This window comes from Orcinus orca, chromosome 4, assembly GCF_937001465.1.
Source record: "Orcinus orca chromosome 4, mOrcOrc1.1, whole genome shotgun sequence".
In the NCBI taxonomy this organism is placed as follows: Eukaryota; Metazoa; Chordata; class Mammalia; order Artiodactyla; family Delphinidae; genus Orcinus; species Orcinus orca.
In genome coordinates this window covers 121046975-121064939 of record NC_064562.1, presented here as the reverse complement: position 1 = coordinate 121064939, position 17965 = coordinate 121046975, and the positions used below count along the sequence as shown (strand labels likewise).

General features: G+C 35.0%; 1 protein-coding gene across 1 annotated transcript in view; it reads right to left on the bottom strand.

The window, feature by feature from the left end:
* The window catches only part of ARHGEF38 (Rho guanine nucleotide exchange factor 38), a 158849-nt gene that overhangs the window by 38654 nt on the left and 102230 nt on the right, over positions 1 to 17965 (bottom strand). The window contains exons 5-6 of the mRNA XM_004269614.3: positions 12930 to 12947; positions 1008 to 1207 (exon numbers count right to left, since the gene is read on the bottom strand). Of these exons, the coding sequence (XP_004269662.1) occupies positions 1008 to 1207; positions 12930 to 12947 (218 nt within the window). The remainder of the gene's footprint in view (positions 1 to 1007; positions 1208 to 12929; positions 12948 to 17965) is intronic.

The window sequence follows — 17965 nt, the reverse complement described above, 5'->3', positions numbered from 1 at the left end:
CTGTGAATCGCTCATTTTTATTATTAAGCTTTTTTGTATTAGAATGTTTTTACTGATTTAATATCAATAATTATATATTCTAGATAGTAATCCTTTGTCTATGGGCTATCTTTTCATTTTGTTTACGGTGTCTTTCACTCTACAACTTTCACTTTTCTTTATAGTTACACTTTATTAATGCAAATATATACAATTTTTAAAATAAAACATTAGAAAATACAAACAATAAAAATAAATGAAGTGGTTGGTTCAGTTAGCTCCACAGTCCTACCATTGCTTTTACTGTTTAATTGAGATTTAATGTTAGAAGTACAAAGCCAATCAAGAACTTATGGACACAAATCACACTGAGAGAGGACCCATGGTCTATCCCAATGCACTACCACATCTGAGATGATAGGAACCATCTAATTGTGCCTCCTATTTTGAAACCTACATTCTACTTTAGAGGTGAACTTTACACCTTAGCTAACAAATAGTTAACAATAATTTGTTAATTTGCGAAAGAAATATACTTTCTCCCTTCAGTGGAGCAATTAATTGCCAAAAAATACCCATTCTTTGTGTTCCAGAACCAAATAAGCCTGATGTATTAGCTGGGCCATCTTACCTGTATCTGCCCTTCTCACCACCCCTTTTCAGCTCTAGCTTTTCACTGCTCCCAGCTACCAGGCCATGCCTCCTTCCTACCATGCATAACGCCAAGAACAGAAGGATCATATGCTATGGGTGTCTTCAGCCCACAGTATGTCATCGGGCATGCAGTGGTCAAAAGAGGTTGAGTATAGGGCTGTTCAATAAAAAGTTGTCAGTCTTTTGCCTCATGATCTTATCCTGAAGCTAGCTGGCAAGGCAAAACCATCCTCTCCTCCCTAGCCTCTAACTTTAAATATCAAATGATCATTATCACTGCAACTGCTGTAACTACTGAGACATTCTGATTCTCCAAAACATGAACAGAATATTCCAACACTGGAAAACCCCCAATTGATCATATCTCCTCTTACCTAAATCCTTCCGTCTTTTAAGTTCATTGATGTTTACATTAATATCTTTCACTGCAGCAAAGGCATCCTCCAGTGCTCTAAAGTCTGGGTGAGAGGGAGGGGTGGAATTCCAGAGTTCACAGAGTAATAGGGGGTACTTCATCACTCTCTGAATTGGTTTGATCATCAAAGAGCCCATGTCCAGTAAGTTTGGTTTGCCCCTGCAATAGAGATAAATTAATACCTGTTTCACAAACATTTGTCTTATTATCTCCTTTTTATTTTTATGATTTTAATTTTTTTTATTATTAATCCTGAAACTGTTTTTCACCCTTTTCCCCTTCCATTTGGCTATGTTCAGTTTCTAAATGAAAGCAAGGACAATGGATGGCAAAAAGAAGCAAGGCTGAAAGATCCTACTACTAAACAAAATTTAAAAGAAAATAAGTATATTTGTTCACCTGAAAGAACTCAAAGCATGATTTCCAACCATGTTCCACTTACAGTTTTTTTAATAACAGGTTTTATAATAATAGTGGGAAACAATTCTACACTGCATTTCCCATGACAACGAATAAAAATGCATTTTCCTGATGGTATTTTTGTGATTATTAAGTGAGGAGAATAAGTTCATCATTTAAAAATCTAAACATAATTTGTCCTCTTTCTTCTACCAAATTAAGAAGTTGAATTTATAGTGTTTCAGAGGTTCTATCACACTCCCCCAAAGAGATTTATAATAAATGCAACATTCTCTAGATATTGTTAATATCATCACTATCACTAATCATTGCTATTACGCAATGACTTTCCATGACTTTCCATGTGGAATTCTTCTTAGCCCACCGATCTTCAAATGGCTACACAAAAGTGAGCAGACACCCCTGACTCTTCCTTTCGGAGCTTCTGAGATGAGACTAGAGCCATTCCAACTGGCCAAGTAGTTCACAGGAAATGAAAAAGCTACCAGCTTGGTCATGCTGTTGTCCAACGCACTGTATTCAATTCATTCAGCCAGAAAGCAGTGATGTCTAATAGCCTCTTTATGCAAGAGGCAAATAAAGAGATACTGTAAATGGAACATGGATGAAAATTGTGTTTTGAGTCCCTTCTGATACATGGATACACTCATTTGTTTTCCTTTAGGTTTTTATCTAGAAGAGAGAGAATATAGACACTGTTTTCAAATCCTGATGGGTGGATTTTTCATTCTTCAATTACTAAGTTTCAAGTACTGTATGGGCGGACAACAGACCACATAATTGAAATGGTGAAACGGATCTAAAAAGCATTGAACAACATTAGAAAAGTTGCATCATTAGAAAAGATCTGAAGGCACCCTAGAGAGCATCTGTTTGAACTTTTCATTTGATAAGTGAGAAACTAAGGAACTTTGATTATCACATGTAAGTGCACACATGCAGACACACACACACCCCCCAGTCATTCTGTCACATGTCCCCATTTTATTTTCATTATAGCACTTAATCACTATCTGGAATCATCCTTTTCCTGTATTTACCAGTTTATGTTCAATTTCTCTGTCACCACTATATCTCCAGCATGACAAATAGTATTCCCTCAATGAATATTTGTAAACCGAAGTGACAGATTTCTCATATTTTCTGTAATTTTACATTCCACATTTTTTTTTTTTTTAATTGCACAATGGGCTTCCCTGTTGACGCAGTGGTTGAGAGTCTGCCTGCCGATGCAGGGGACACAGGTTCGTGCCCCGGTCCGGGAAGATCCCACATACCGTGGAGCGGCTGGGCCCGTGAGCCATGGCCGCTGAGCCTGCGCATCCGGAGCCTGTGATCCGCAACGGGAGAGGCCACAACGGTGAGAGGCCCACGCATACAGCAAAAAAAAAAAAAAAAAAAAAAAAAAAAAAAATTGCACAATAGTCCTGAATTTTATTCATATGTTGAGAAAATGATTATACTGTAATAGAGACAAAGACTGAATCAAACCAAAAGGCAACATTTTTCAAAGGAAAATCAAAATAAATGATAAAGGCTTGTGAGGGAGTAAAGAGTTACTTTTTTTTTTAAGTTAAAAAAATTTATTGAAGAATAGTTGATTTACAGTGTTGTGCTAATTTCTGCTGTACAGCAAAGTGACTCAGTTATACATATTCTTTTCCATTATGGTTTATCACAGGACATTGAATGTAGTTCCCTGTGCTATACAGTAGGACCTTGTTATTTATCCATCCTATATATAATAGTTTGCCTCTGCTAATCTCAAACTCCCAATCCTTCCCTTTCCCTACTCTCCTCCCCCTTGATAACCACAAGTCTGTTCTCTATGTCTGTGAGTCTGTTTCTCTTTCATAGATATGTTCATTTGTGCTGTATTTTAGATTCCACATATAAGTGATATCATATGGTAATTGTCTTTGAATTTCTGACTTACTTCACTTAGTATGATAATCTGTAATTGCATCCATGTTGCTGCAAATGGCATTATTTCATTCTTTTTTATGGCTGGGTAATATTCCATTATATTCCATATATACCATTTATACCATATATATTCCATGTATACCATATCTTCTTTATTCGTATATTGATGGACATTTATGTTGTTTCCATGTCTTCATTATTGTAAATAGTGCTGTTATGAACATAGGGGTGCATGTATCTTTTCAAATTATAGTTTTGTCTGGATATATGCCCAGGAATGAGATTGCTGGATCACATAGTAGTTCTATTTTTAGCTTTTTGAGGAACGTCCGTACTGTTTTCCATAGTGGCTGCACCAATTTACATCCTCAGTAACAGTGTAAGAGGGTTCCCTTTTCTCCACACCCTCTCCAGCATTTATTATTAGTAGACTTTTTAATGATGGCCATTCTGACTGGTGTGAGGTGGTACCTCATTGTAGTTTTGATTTGCATTTCTCTAATGATTAGTGATGTTGAGCATCTTTTCATATGTCTGTGGGCCATCTGTATGTCTTCTTTGGAGAAATGTCTATTTAGGTCTTTTGCCTATTTTTCGATTGGGTTGTTTGTTTGTTGTTTTCTCTTATTGAATTGTGTGAGCTGTTTGTATATTTTAGAAATTAATCCTTTGTCAGTTGCATAATTTGTAAATATTTTCTCCCAGTCCATAGGTTGTCTTTTTGTTTTGTTTATGATTTCCTTTGCTGTGCAAAAGCTTATAATTTTGATTAGGTCCCATTTGTTTATTTTTGCTTTTATTTCTATTGCATTGGGAAATTGACCTAAGAAAACATTGGTATTATTTATGTCAGAGAACATTTTGCCTATGTTCTCTTATAGGAGTTCTATGGTGTCATGTCTTATACGTAAGTCTTTAAGCCATTTTGAGTTTATTTTTGTGTATGGCATGAGGGTGTGTTCTAACTTCATTGATTTACACGCAGCTGTCCAACTTTCCCAACACCACTTGCTGAAGAGACTCTCTTTTCTCCATTGTATATTCTTGCCTCCTTTGTCAAAAAAGAGTTGCTTTGATAGACTTTATCTTGTACTTCCTACCCATTTGCACCAAATCTACTAAGGAAGGAGGAAGGGAAATAAGGAGACAGGGTGACAAAGAGGAAATGACGGAGAGAGAGCGACAGATATTACTGGTTTCCAAGAAGACTGGGTGAAGTGGTTGGGAAAAAATGTAAATCTATTATGAATACTGAAAAAATAATGACCAAAAACAGATTTTCTCACCAATGGTATATCAGTAGCCAAACCTTTGAATACGACAGACAACATCTTTCTATATCTTAAACATAAATTCTTCAACAATTTAGACACTTAAGTAGAAATAATTCCTTAAATAAGAACAAGTCAGGAATATGGAAGGTATTAACTTGATTAGAAGAAATCATTATCCTTATGAATAAGATCAGATTCCTTCTGAGTTTTCCTTTTTACTATCACCAAATATCAGTTTATTTAGTCTTATAAAAATCACTGAAAATACCATCAAAATATAGATGTAATCACACAATTCAATCAAACAAAACTCAATTTTAATAAGATAGCTTATCCGTGTGGCCTATTGTTACATACATATAGAAAAACTTCTAATTACAAAAAAAAAATACCCAGATATATTAAAGAATATACTTGTATCTTTGAGCTGCTCTCCTTTCTTGCTTATCAGGATCCGTCAAAAAACCAACCTAGAAAACATAGGCAGAACACTCTATGGCATAAATCACAGCCAGATCCTTTTTGACCCACCTCCTAGAGAAATGGAAATAAAAACAAAAATAAACAAATGGGATCTAATGAAACTTCAAAGCTTTTGCACAACAAAGGAAACCATAAACAAGACCAAAAGACAACCCTCAGAATGGGAGAAAATATTTGCAAATGAAGCAACTGACAAAGGATTAATCTTCAAAATATACAAGTAGCTCATGCAGCTCAATATCAAAAAAACAACCCAATCCAAAAATGGGCAGAAGACCTAAACAGACATTTCTTCAAGGAAGATATACAGATTGCCAATAAACACATGAAAGGATACTCAACATCACTAATTATTAGAGAAATGCAAATCAAAACTACAATGAGGTATCAGCTCACACCGGTCAGAATGGCCATCATCAAAAAATCTACAAACAATAAATGCTAGAGAGGGTGTGGAGAAAAGGGAACCCTCTTGCACTGTTGGTTGGAATGTAAATTGATACAACCACTATGGAGAACAATATGGAGGTTCCTTAAAAAACTAAAAATAGAACTACCATACGACCCAGCAATCCCACTACTGTGCATATACCTTGAGAAAACCATAATTCAAAAAGAGTCAGGTACCACAATGTTCATTGCATCACAATTTACAATAGCCAGGACAGGGAAGCAACCTAAGTGTCCATCGACAGATGAATGGATAAAGAAGATGTGGCATGTATATACAATGGAATAGTACTCAGCCATAAAAAGAAATGAAATTGAGTTATTTGTAGTGAGGTGGATGGACCTAGAGTCTGTCATACAGAGTGAAGTAAGTCTGAAACAGAAAAACAAACACTGTATGCTAACACATATAAATGGAATCTAAAAAAAAAGAAAGTTCTGATGAACCTAGGGACAGGACAGGAATAAAGACACAGACGTAGAGAATGGACTTGAGGATATGGGGAGGGGGAAGGGTAAGCTGGGACAAAGTGAGAGAGTGGCATGGACATATATACACTACCAAATGTGAAATAGATAGCTAGTGGGAAGCACCTGCATGGTACAGGGAGATCAGCTCGGTGCTTTGCGACCACCTAGAGGGGTGGGATAGGGAGGGTGGGAGGGAGATGCAAGAGGCAGGGGATATGGGGATATACATATGTATATAGCTGATTCACTTTATCATACAGCAGAAACTATCACAACACTGTAAAGCAATTATACTCCAATAAAGATATTAAAAACAACAACAACAACAACCTAGGCCTTTTAGTTCTGTCCAGATCTTATAATTACTTCTTTTTCTATCACTCTTTGGCATCAAAGTTCTATTCTGTCCCTTTTATGTTTCAAATGACAATAATAACAATAATAAATGATGACTGTTTCTCTTAAAAGCATCACAGATGCGAATATTAAAAAAGCTTTTCTCAAAAATGAGAAATCTCCCAGACACCTTTGTCTTCAGATAAGCATGGTGGACAGTTGCCCAAGTGATGAGCAATGGTGTTCTGACATCTACATCACACAGACAAGCAATATGGTAGAAAAGATAGAGGATGTGTTCCTAGATAATGACACTCCAGGCATTCAGTGCCACAACGCTCACCCCATCCAATCCCTCCCAGTAAGAATGAGTTCTGACCACTGTGCCAGGCAGATGAATCTTATGTGTGATATAACCCAGTTCATCCAAGCAGCCAATTATCACATGCCTCCCCCGCAAAAAGTAACCAAATGCATAACAATTCCCCATACATATTGTGCTGAAAACTAAGGTAGTTATTAATTTGTAATTCTGTTTCATATTCCTCTATCTTATCATGAATACTCTGGCAAATATTTAGTACCGAAAGTAGCTACACTAATCTCATTACAAATTATTATTGGAACATTACAAAGTTAAGTAAATGCAGCTGGCTTTGTTTTAGCAGGATCCAGTTTTGCTATAAAGAGCTTTGCATCAAGTACAAGAAAACAGTTGCACAATGAAAATTAAAATGATATTTAAGCAATGTAAAAACTGATGAAAACAGAAAAAATCAGATATACTTCAACATTGAGGTATATCTATATTTCTTAATTTGAGGGAGAAAATGAAGGAAAACTAATCATGTAACTATTGATCATATTACTTTGAATTTCCTCTATTTTATGGCCACAATATCTTAAATTTAATATTTAGTTTATAGAAGCCACAAACCATCTATACTGTTATTGAATTTTTTTTCAATTTACTCTCCTTTTAAAACATCACAAGTCAACTTTAGAGGAAACTGCATATTGCTATGCAAATAATAAGCAAATAACACTTGTCATAATTTTAAAATTGCTTTGAAAACAAATATAGAACTACTAACAAATTTTAGAAACTGTAAAGGAGATGAGCAAATGGTAATGATATAGCAGACCGGAAAGAACCAGTAATATGGAGAAGCAATTATTTAATCACTCCTCCAAAGTTTCATTAACTAGAGTCCTTGAGACCTATGGAAGTGAAGGGAGAGGAGCATGGGAATTAGAATAAGAAGGACTAGTTAAAAACCTGGTTAAGAAACAGCATAATTCTTAAGGTGATACACAAATGGCACCTTGAGATCATTTGGAAGACTAAGGAAGAGCTCTTGGAAATTAAAAGGATAATAGCAGAAATAAAAACTCACAAGTATTGGAGAAAATATTCAGGAACTTTCCAGAGAGAAGAGCACAAATACAAAAATGGAAGAAAGTATAAGAAAATTAGAAGACCAGTCTAGGAGTTCCAATATCAAAATAATAAGAGTCCCAGAAAGAGAGAACAGAACACATGGGGAGGGAATCATCTATGAAATAATTCAAGGAACATGAGTTAGCAGGTTGAAGAACTCACTGAGTACACAGCACAATGGATGAAACGGACTCACCTTGGAATCCATAAAATTGCAAATTATCGGGGAGAGTAAAGCCTACAATCCTTCAGGGAAACATACAAACTAAACAGTTAAAAACAAACAATTAGGAATCATTTTCATTTCTTGTAGCAATACTGAAAGAAACAATGGCGAATTACCTTTATAGTCTGAAGATGAATGATTTTCAATTTAGAATTCTATATGAAATCAAACTATATAAATCAAGTGTGAGGGTAAAATAAAGACATTTTTGATATAAAAGTTCTTAAAATTTTCCTTCCCATGCATTCTTTGATGAATAGGGGAAACTATTGCAGGATGTCCTCTACTAAAAACAGGAAAGAGGCAAAGAGAAAGTCTAGATGATGGGAGGGGAGTTCCTAAAAGACAGTAATGCCCAGTGTCATCAGTCCAAACTCAAAAGGTCAGAAGGCTCTGGGAGAGGCTTTTGCAGGGAGATGAAATTGATAGCATACAAAATTCACCTGGCTGTCTTCAAGATGACTGGCTGTGAGTTCAGCATTAATGATTAGTACAAAGAAAATTGAGGGGGGGAAAAAAGGCAATAATTAACTCCCAGAAAAACAAGTAATCCATTTATTCCAAGGTTGAGCTCTGAAATTTATTCACGTATAATAATTCAAGCACTGATTATTGTTCTAATTCAAATTACAATGTAACTCCATAGGGAGAATGGTGAGTTGGGATGTGTGTGTGTGTGTGTGTGTGTGTGTGTGTGTGTGTGTGTGTAGTAGAGATCAGGTAGGGAAGAGAGAGAGATTCTTGTCTTCCATAGCGGGAAGTCAATACACAATACCTAAAAAGGAAAAGCCAATTTTTTTCGGAGTCATGAAGATAAATACCAAAATAGTCAACTAAAATGTGTGAAAATATTGTGTTCGGTGAGGAGCATTTAGGGGCAGGTAGAAGAGGAGACTACTATTTTTCTTTTCTTTCTAATTAAAAGAAAATTTTTATTGGAGTATAGTTGATTTACAGTGTTGTGTTAATTTCTGCTGTACAGCAAAGTGACTCAGTTATACACATATATACATTCTTTGTTATATTATTTTCCATTATGCTTTATCCCAGAATATTGAATATAGTTCCCTGTGCTATACAGTAGACTACTGTTTTTCTTAAATCCTGTAGAACTATTTGGCTTTTTAAACAATGGGTAGATATAATTTTAACAAAAGAGAAAGTTTTTAAAGAAGGAAACATTCAAGAATATTCAAGAAAATTCTGAAAAGGAATAATACTGAGCTGAGATTAGTTATACCTGATATTAAAATATAAAGCTGCAAAAATGAAAGCAGTTTGATATGGGTACATATATGGGCAAATGGAAATCAAGCACAAAATAGAAAATAAGGAAATAAATACAAATATGTATGGAAATTATGTGGTAAATATGACATTCCTACTCAGTGGAAAAAAGGAACCATTCAATATCAGGTATTGTGATAATTAGCTTGTCATATAAAAAATAATAAAAATGGATTCTTTACACCAAAATAATTTCTAGATAGATCAAAGATTTAAATGTTAAAAATGAAATTATACAAGATCTTGGTGAAAACATGGGATTACGGTTTAAAAACAAACTCAGGGTTTCTAAGTGAGATACAAAATCCAAAAGCTACAATAGAAAAAAGTGATAAATCTATTTTAAAATTTAGCTCTGTAAAACTGAATGGATAAAAATGAAAACAGAAGCAACTATACACTATGTTAAAAGTCAAATGATAATCTGGAAAAATTATTCATAGTACATAAGATAGAAAAAGGATAATACACTTGCTAATTAAAAAGCCATCATCAATCTTTTAGAAAAAGATAAACATCTCGGTAAAAGTGAACAATCAATAAAAAAGATAATTCATTAGAGGTGAAATATAAATGGTTAAACACAAGATTATTTTTAGTGATAATGAAAACAATACAATGCTACTTTTGGCCTATTACATTGCCATAAGTTGTAAGGATGCAAACATTAATTTTATCTAGTGCTAGCAAGTAGTAGATAAATGGACAACTCATATATGGTAGTGGGACTATAAATTAGTTCAACTTTTCTTAAATTATCTGGCAATAAGTATCAAAAGCCCTTTGATCTAGCAATTCCACTTTTAGAAATCCATCCAAAGAAAATAATTAAACTATTATTCAAAGATCATGTATAAGAATGAACACGTAAAGTCAATCTTTGCAAGACAGACACACTTCAAGTATCTGTAAGGGTTTGGTAAACTAAATTATGGTATATACATCTGATAGAATAGTATGCAGTCATAAAGCAATGTGGATTTATGTTTACTGACATAGAGAGATACTCATGATGTATTGATAAAGTGGTAGCAAGTTGACATACAGGAAATATATAGCCGTCCTATTTTAGTCAACATGTGTCTGTGTAGAGAAAACAATTGCAGGGAAGTAAGGGACTCATGTGATGTTAAAATACTTCACGCTGGAATGTGACTACCAATTGTCTTCTGTGTCCTCATTTTGATTTTCTATGTTTTCAGTGTTTCTTCAATAATTTTAAAAATACAAAACTTAAGAAAAAATAACATAACATTTTGAGATTGATTGAAACACTGAGATCCAAAGGTGGAAATGAAACCCTGAGATCCAAAGGTGGAAATAACTGGTCAGGCAGAGAAGCATATAGAGAAGTATAAATATTGAAGATAAAACAGTGTATTTCTGGAGGTACATTTAGAATAGGTATATTTTTCTTGCTTTAGCACATGGGACTTGTATCCCATGCTTTGGGGGAGACCCTTTGGTGGAAGATTGTATGACTCTTGTCACTTTGATACTGTTTTGATGTTTTCATAAGATTATAATTCAAAGTAAACATTTTAGAAATTTTAAATGTCTTTGCCTTTCTCTGTACTTTTTAAAATGCAGATTGTGAAAAAAAGACAGTTTTCAGCTTCCATAATTAAGACATTTTTTTGAAGCCATTTTAAAACCCACATCTCATAAATGCACTACTCTGGTTGCGACATTCTTGGCCTTAGCTACTAAAGAGCCCAACAATTACATAGCATTTGACATTGCCTTTTGCTCTTTTAGGTAGCAGCGTCTGTGCCTCCTTTCCTGAATGAGAGAAACAGGAAGGAAAATAACTCATGGCAAACGTGGCTTTGATGTTCATGCAGCCACACGCTATGACTCTTCTTCCTATTTTTGAGTTCTTGATGTGTAGAATGGGTTAGAGGGGGGCATAAGCAGCCTGCTAACACCCATACAACAGGACTGCCGCAGAAGCCAGTGCAATTTTTTAAGCAAGCATTTCAATACAAGGTGCTGTTTGTTTCAAGTATTCTGTATGTAGGACCCTGTGCATGCTAATGTATTAAAAGATTTGCTCACTTTCCTTCTCTGAATCTCTCTTTCTGTCTGTCTCTGTCTCTCAATCTTTGGTTATAAAGACCTAAGCTCTAGGAAAAGAAATCTAAGTATTGGTTTGGCCACAACGTTGGTTTGGGTTTCTCCGTAGCATCGTTATGTGTAGCATACATCGTATGTGTAGAATAGACGTGTAGCATATGAAGTTCTCTCATCCCCCAGCTCTGTGAATCTCCAGTCCTAGGCACAATGCCAGGGCCACAGGCTTTATAATGAGACAGCAATCCCCTACCCCTCCAATACCATCAACTGTCATTGAAGAGAAGCCAGGAAAGCTCTGGTGTGTGAAAGGACCGAAAGGCCCTATTCTATTATACTCCTCTTCAAATTCAAATGGTCTTGAACAAATCTAATCATATCTGTTTATACTATAGGATATTTTTTTCCTTTTGAAAGAAAAGGCTTATAAAGTGAGAGAACTGGGTGCTTGTTTGGTATGCCAAAAACTAACTTCTCAGCTTGGCTGGGGTATAAAACCTTAGTCTACAGGTCTCCTGTATGATGCCTGATTCTTCTACCTCACCCTGGAATTCTGTCTTTCCTCAAGGTTGCTCTGCACCAAAGCATGAATGGCAGATATGTACAGCTTAAATTACTATAATTTTTATTTTGTAAATTTTGTATTTCTTGTAAAGTTTCAGGAGTTTAGAATGTACACACACACACACGCACACACACACACACACACACGCACAAGCAGACTAGGAACTCAGGACTTTAGATAGCTCCTGACCATGCTAGGGCAAACACGTGCTTTTTTAAGTCCTGGTAAATTTGACTTCATATTCAAATCAATATCATCTTTTCAATATTAGTCAGACTAGACATGCTGTTCTTCTATAAAAATGGACATCTTGCAAAGTATGTGTATGTGTGTGTTGCTTTTATAAGATAATTTCTATATTGTCCTAGTAACCAATTATTTCATCTTAATATTTCATTTTCATGCTATGTATGTGTGTGTATGATTTTTTTCTCTGTAAATCAGAGTCCAAATCAGAAGAAACAGAATATTTTACTGTAATGCATAAGGAAGCTTTTCTTTTACACATTAATCTATGTAACCTTCAAAAACATCATGGTATCAATCTGAGACTTTTTAGACTAATGTTGTCCTTAGGAAGAAATATTTTTGGACACATTAAAGTGATTCCTAAACATATGTGTGATAAGCAGTTCCCAAAGAGTTCCTGGCACCAACAAACTTGTGACTTAAGTAAATTATATCCCAAGATTCTTCTAAAAAGTTTAATAAGGTACACATAATAATAATTTAATATGTAAGATCATCTCAGACAAATTGGAAATAAATGCACCAATAATATCTAGGGCAAATGTCTTTGCAATCTTGACTTATTAAAAGCGATGAATATCATTGTAAAAACTAAAAATTCTGATTTGCACAGAAATATCCATCAGCTTTTCCTGATGATTTTAACATTTGATATCTATTATTTAAACAAAAGTACTTACTCTTGCATGTATATTTTCCTGTAAGAAAAGGAAAAAAAAAAGTAAATTCATGTAAATCGAGATATTTGAGGTAATAAGCAAACATTATGTAAGTTTTAAAATTTTATTATGTAAAATAATGTAATAAGTCATTTTCATGAAGGTTTTATAGAATTAGTTTTATAATATCCCTAAAACTTTATTTTAGTATGTATCCACCATATTTGTTTCACACTTTGTATAAGGTTTAAAAACTGTTGATTCAGATTATAGTTAGTAAATTTTAGTCATTTGAAAATGGATTTAAATGTTAATCTTTGTTTATATTATGAAATAAAAATCTATTAAACATAGTAATTAGGAGAAATTGAGATAAGATTACAAAGGAAAGTGTTACTGACTTGCAGAAAACTACTATCAAGTGCTTTATAATATCTGTCTATAGTGTTTTTTATATATATAGATAGCTAGATAGATGATAAACAATTCACCTATTCAATTAGATAATTCCCGTAAAAACTTTCACTCGGCATTGCTAGCTTTTGTGGCTTCCATTTTGCTCAAGAAAAACTAAAGTCCTTCCAAGGCAACGCGATCTGCCTCTACTTCCACGTCTTCTCTACCTCATTTCCCATAGTTCAGCTACTCTCCCCATCTGTGGCAACTGCGCACCTCCTTGCTCTTTTCAAAGCGCAGGCTCCTGCCTCGAGGTCCTTGCACTTGCCTGACTGCCCTTCCTCCAGATATCTATATGGTTCCTTCCTTGTCTCCCTCAGGTCTTTGTTCAAATGCCCCTGCCCAGTGATGCTTTCCCTGACCAGCCTCTTAAACATTGTACCTGCCTCCCACTGTACTCTTGATTCTCATTCCCTGCTTTATTTCTCCCCATAACGCTTTGTCACTTTCTAACATACTATATGTTTACTTGGTTTCTTGTCTATCTCTCCGCTCCCCGATGCCAAGGAGGGCAAGGATTTATCCTTGCTTTGTTCTCCGTTGTAGCCCCAGTACCTGAAAAACGGACTGGCACACAGTAGCACAAAACGTATTTGTCAAATTAATTAATTTAACAATAAAAAAGTGGGAATCTTTCAAGTTAAATTTCAAGAATAAAGGAGATAGGAACTTCTCTCTGAAAGCCTCATGTGGCTATAGAGAAATAAATTAATAACCTGTATTAATAAACTGATCACCTTGACCTCTGGTTTCCAGTTTTCTGGAACACAATGAATGTTTTCAATACAAAAAAAATGTCGTGATCCCATCACATCATAGTAGATGGTCTTTTCATATTCAATGATTGAGAAAAAATTCAATAACTACCTATGTTGAATTTCATAAATTTTCATGGGCTTAATTAAAAAAAATTAATCCCCGTACTTTATATATGTGGAAAACAATGGTATACATATATGTATAGCAAGTATCCCTTCGCTCTCCAGACAGTGTATGAATGGATCCCTAGACATCTTGAAATAACTAGGTTTTGCTGAATCCAAGACCTCCCAGTTGGGAATCCAACAGAGGATTATAAATTTTTAAAAATCAGCAGGTGCTACAATTTCAGACAATTATTAACTGTTGTTTGAAGAACTCTTCTATCTCAATGAAAGAAAGTATACCACCACTACCCTCCTGCCCAGTATTTCTTTCCATTCATTTTCTTTAAGCTCACATTCTTTCCCCAATTTCTATCCCCTTCTATTAAGGAATTTCCTTTTCTTATTTTGCTCTGCAAGTCATAGATCAGAAAATTTGGGATGGAAGTTGAATAAAAATAAGAATGCACTTTTCTATGAAAACAAACAAGTGAAAGATGCAATCACTTTGGAACCAAAACACATACTTTGAAGTTGAAAGAAAAGATTGTTCTTCTAACTCCTAGAGAAGACATGGGAAATTTTTTCTTTCTATTCCATTTACTTCAACCAAATAAAACCTCCATATTATAACATATATTAAACACTGTGTTTAACGTAAATATAACATTTTATGAAAAGGAACCTGAGGTTTTCCAACAGTGGAATAGTGGCGTTATGTTATAACATCTCCTTTTTATTTGCTTATCACTTTAAAAAATCTCCCTTTTAGGCTAAAACTTTCCAGAAGTTAACCCCAGCCAAGGACATTTCAGGAAGGACTAAGTTAACTTGGGTCCATTTACCCCTTTGGGGGGTAAAGTAATAATATATCCACCACCCCACCTTACACCCTCATGGGGTCATTATAATTTGACTCAAAGTTAACAATAGTTTTTTCGTGACTATTCCATTAAGGATTATCGTCTTTGTTCAAACATGATGTCATGTAATAAAGAACTGAAAGAGTTTCCAAAAGTGATTTTAATTTTTACTTGGAACACCCCACTAGAATAATATTAAGAAATATAAACTGTGGTGGACAAATTGAAATCTATTCCTTTGATGTCATGTTGTATGAGCTTTTAGCTTCCCTGCATGGAAAAGCTATAGCAGTAATATAAGCAGCCAAAGCACCCAGATGACTAGAAGTTAGAAGTTTTCCTCCTGAGGATGGTGGCCTCAGTTAGGAAGAAGAAAAATGTAGATAGATTTATAACAGCTAGACATGAAGTTAGAAATGCATCTTCTGGTTACCTACCAAAAAACTTGGAAAAGCCTCTTCATTCTTTTTCTATTACAAATAAACAAATCTTTAGGGCCTCTGAAAGGCATCAGGGATTTGGTGGTATTTATAACTAGGAAAACAGATAAAGGAGGCTGCAGACAGACTATTCTAATTATAGCTACACTTGCATTCACAGCTATTCTATTTTTCACTTTCCTCATGCAGAGCAGAAACCTTAAATAACCCCAAAGAGGCTAAGTAACTAGGCATTTAGCAAATAATTTCCATAAGTTTAGAAACTGTATTAAATCAGTATTTCATGTAATCTTACAGGTCACTAATGTGACGCTGTAAATAGTCCTTGTTGAATAAATAAAAAACTTGCAGACTTCCAATTTATAAGCTGTAGATGCAGATGTGGGATTGTGCTTCTAGATTGTTTTAGTCTTTTCTTCCTTAAGGTTTCTAAACCCTGAAATTACTGCTTAGATTGTATCTATAGTCATGAAAACAGCCTGTGTGCTTCAGGGAAAGCAGTGAGTGGGCACCATGGGCATGATTTCTCCTTCTAAAGTAGATCTTCACTGGAGTGTGTGTCCATGATCACCCAAGGGTGTTTGTTAAAGCGCAGATTCATGGAGTGGACCCCCAGCAATCCTAATTTTTTTTGGTCTGGAGCAGAGCATAGGCAGTTGCACTTTTATTACACATCCCTGGTGGGTCCAAAGTAGGGAAACTCACACACAAAGAAACATTGCCCAAACATTTCAAAGGGATTCAAAATTATTTTCTGGATACCAATATTATTTGCTCTTTTGAAAGATAATGGGCTTCAAAGAATAGCCAAATGTTATGAGCTCAAGTCTCTTGGTTACAGAACCAGGAAATCTCTCTACTCTCCTTTTGGAAGTTAGTCTTGAACCTCACCGTGACAGCTTCTGGTGTGTTATTTAAATTAACTCTTGTATTATGATTAAGCTTTCCAGATGGTTTTGTTTATCTACCAACTAGAAGGTATGTTCCCAGGAGGCAAGAACTATGTTTATATATTTGAAAAAAAAAAAGATATTTTCAACATTATCTAGTACGTATAATAAATATTTATTAGGCCCTCAATAAACATTTTAATTTTGGATAAAATGCAACTTCTGTTGCTTTAAAATCTGCTTTAACGTCTGAGGCACGGAGCCACCTTCTTCATGGGTACTGCTTCAAATCCAGTTGTTCCAATACCCCCCAGCATGGTAGAAAATGGAGGCCACACCTAATATTCATTAGAAATTGGCAACTGTGCTTGGGCTCTGTTATTTAGCCACAAGGGAAAGGCAGAGCCCCAGTAATAGCTTTGACTGATTACTTGGCAAGGGAAACCAAGCCCTTGGGGTGTTCCAGATGCTCTTTGGCCTATAAACCTGTTTGAAAACCTGTTTCTCAGAATTTAAAGCTTAACTCAATTGAGGTCAGTATCATAGTAATGTCAATAATTCTCCTGCTTTCAGTTATCAGGCAGACCAGTACAATTCATCATTAACTTTATTTTCATGGAAAGGCAACTTTGGGAAAAATAGCTCTAATTTAAACTATTTTATTTTGACTTTCTTTCCCTTAAGAAATAGTCCTTCCAATATTACTTCCTTTGGATTTTGTGTTTTCCTAAACCTTAGCACCTTCCAATGTCTGAAATGATTCCCTAATAGCAGAACAGGGCAGGATATACAATTTTTGGGACACGACCAGGACAAGAATTTAGGGCTTTCAGAAAAAGATCAAATAAGCCTTTGGGTCTGAAAGTAATTTTCAGTAATTGGGATTTTATGAAGTTTCCAAATTATTTCTGCTTTAGCTGTTGTAGCGGGGTATGGTACTGAGCTACACTGCCTGATGGAATATTCTGGCACGGTTAATTTCTTTCTCTTAGGAGTCAACAGCTTAATGAATAATAAACTATTGTTCATCTCCCTCTGAACAGACAGCTCCACTTCTGGGCAGCTGTCAGAAGCATTTGCCCAAATAAATTAACTACATCCTCTCCCTGTGTGGACCTCTAGACCTGGGGCTGGGGTTAGAGTGATGATTCAAGGTTCTACTTGTTCACTTGCTATAAGATTTCTCTCTTTTATTTCTGGAAACTGAAGAAGGAAAATGGCTCAAGATAGACATTAATTAGATTAGATCTTGCCACTAGTTTAAGGTAGGAAAGGTGTTCATTCACACCCAGGATAACACTATTATTTCTTCCTTGGATAAAGCACCTGTAAATTTAGAAGATGTTGCTTCTAATATATGAAACTTTATGGTTTATCTAAATTGATTTGTTAACATTGAACTAAACAGCAATAATGGAGAAATAGTGAACTGGGACTACTCATCACATATTATCTTTAAGAATCACCTGATCATATTGAGCTGCTTGTGTGCACGGTTTAAGTATGATTTATTTTTGTATTTTCAGGACCCAGATCTATGCTCAT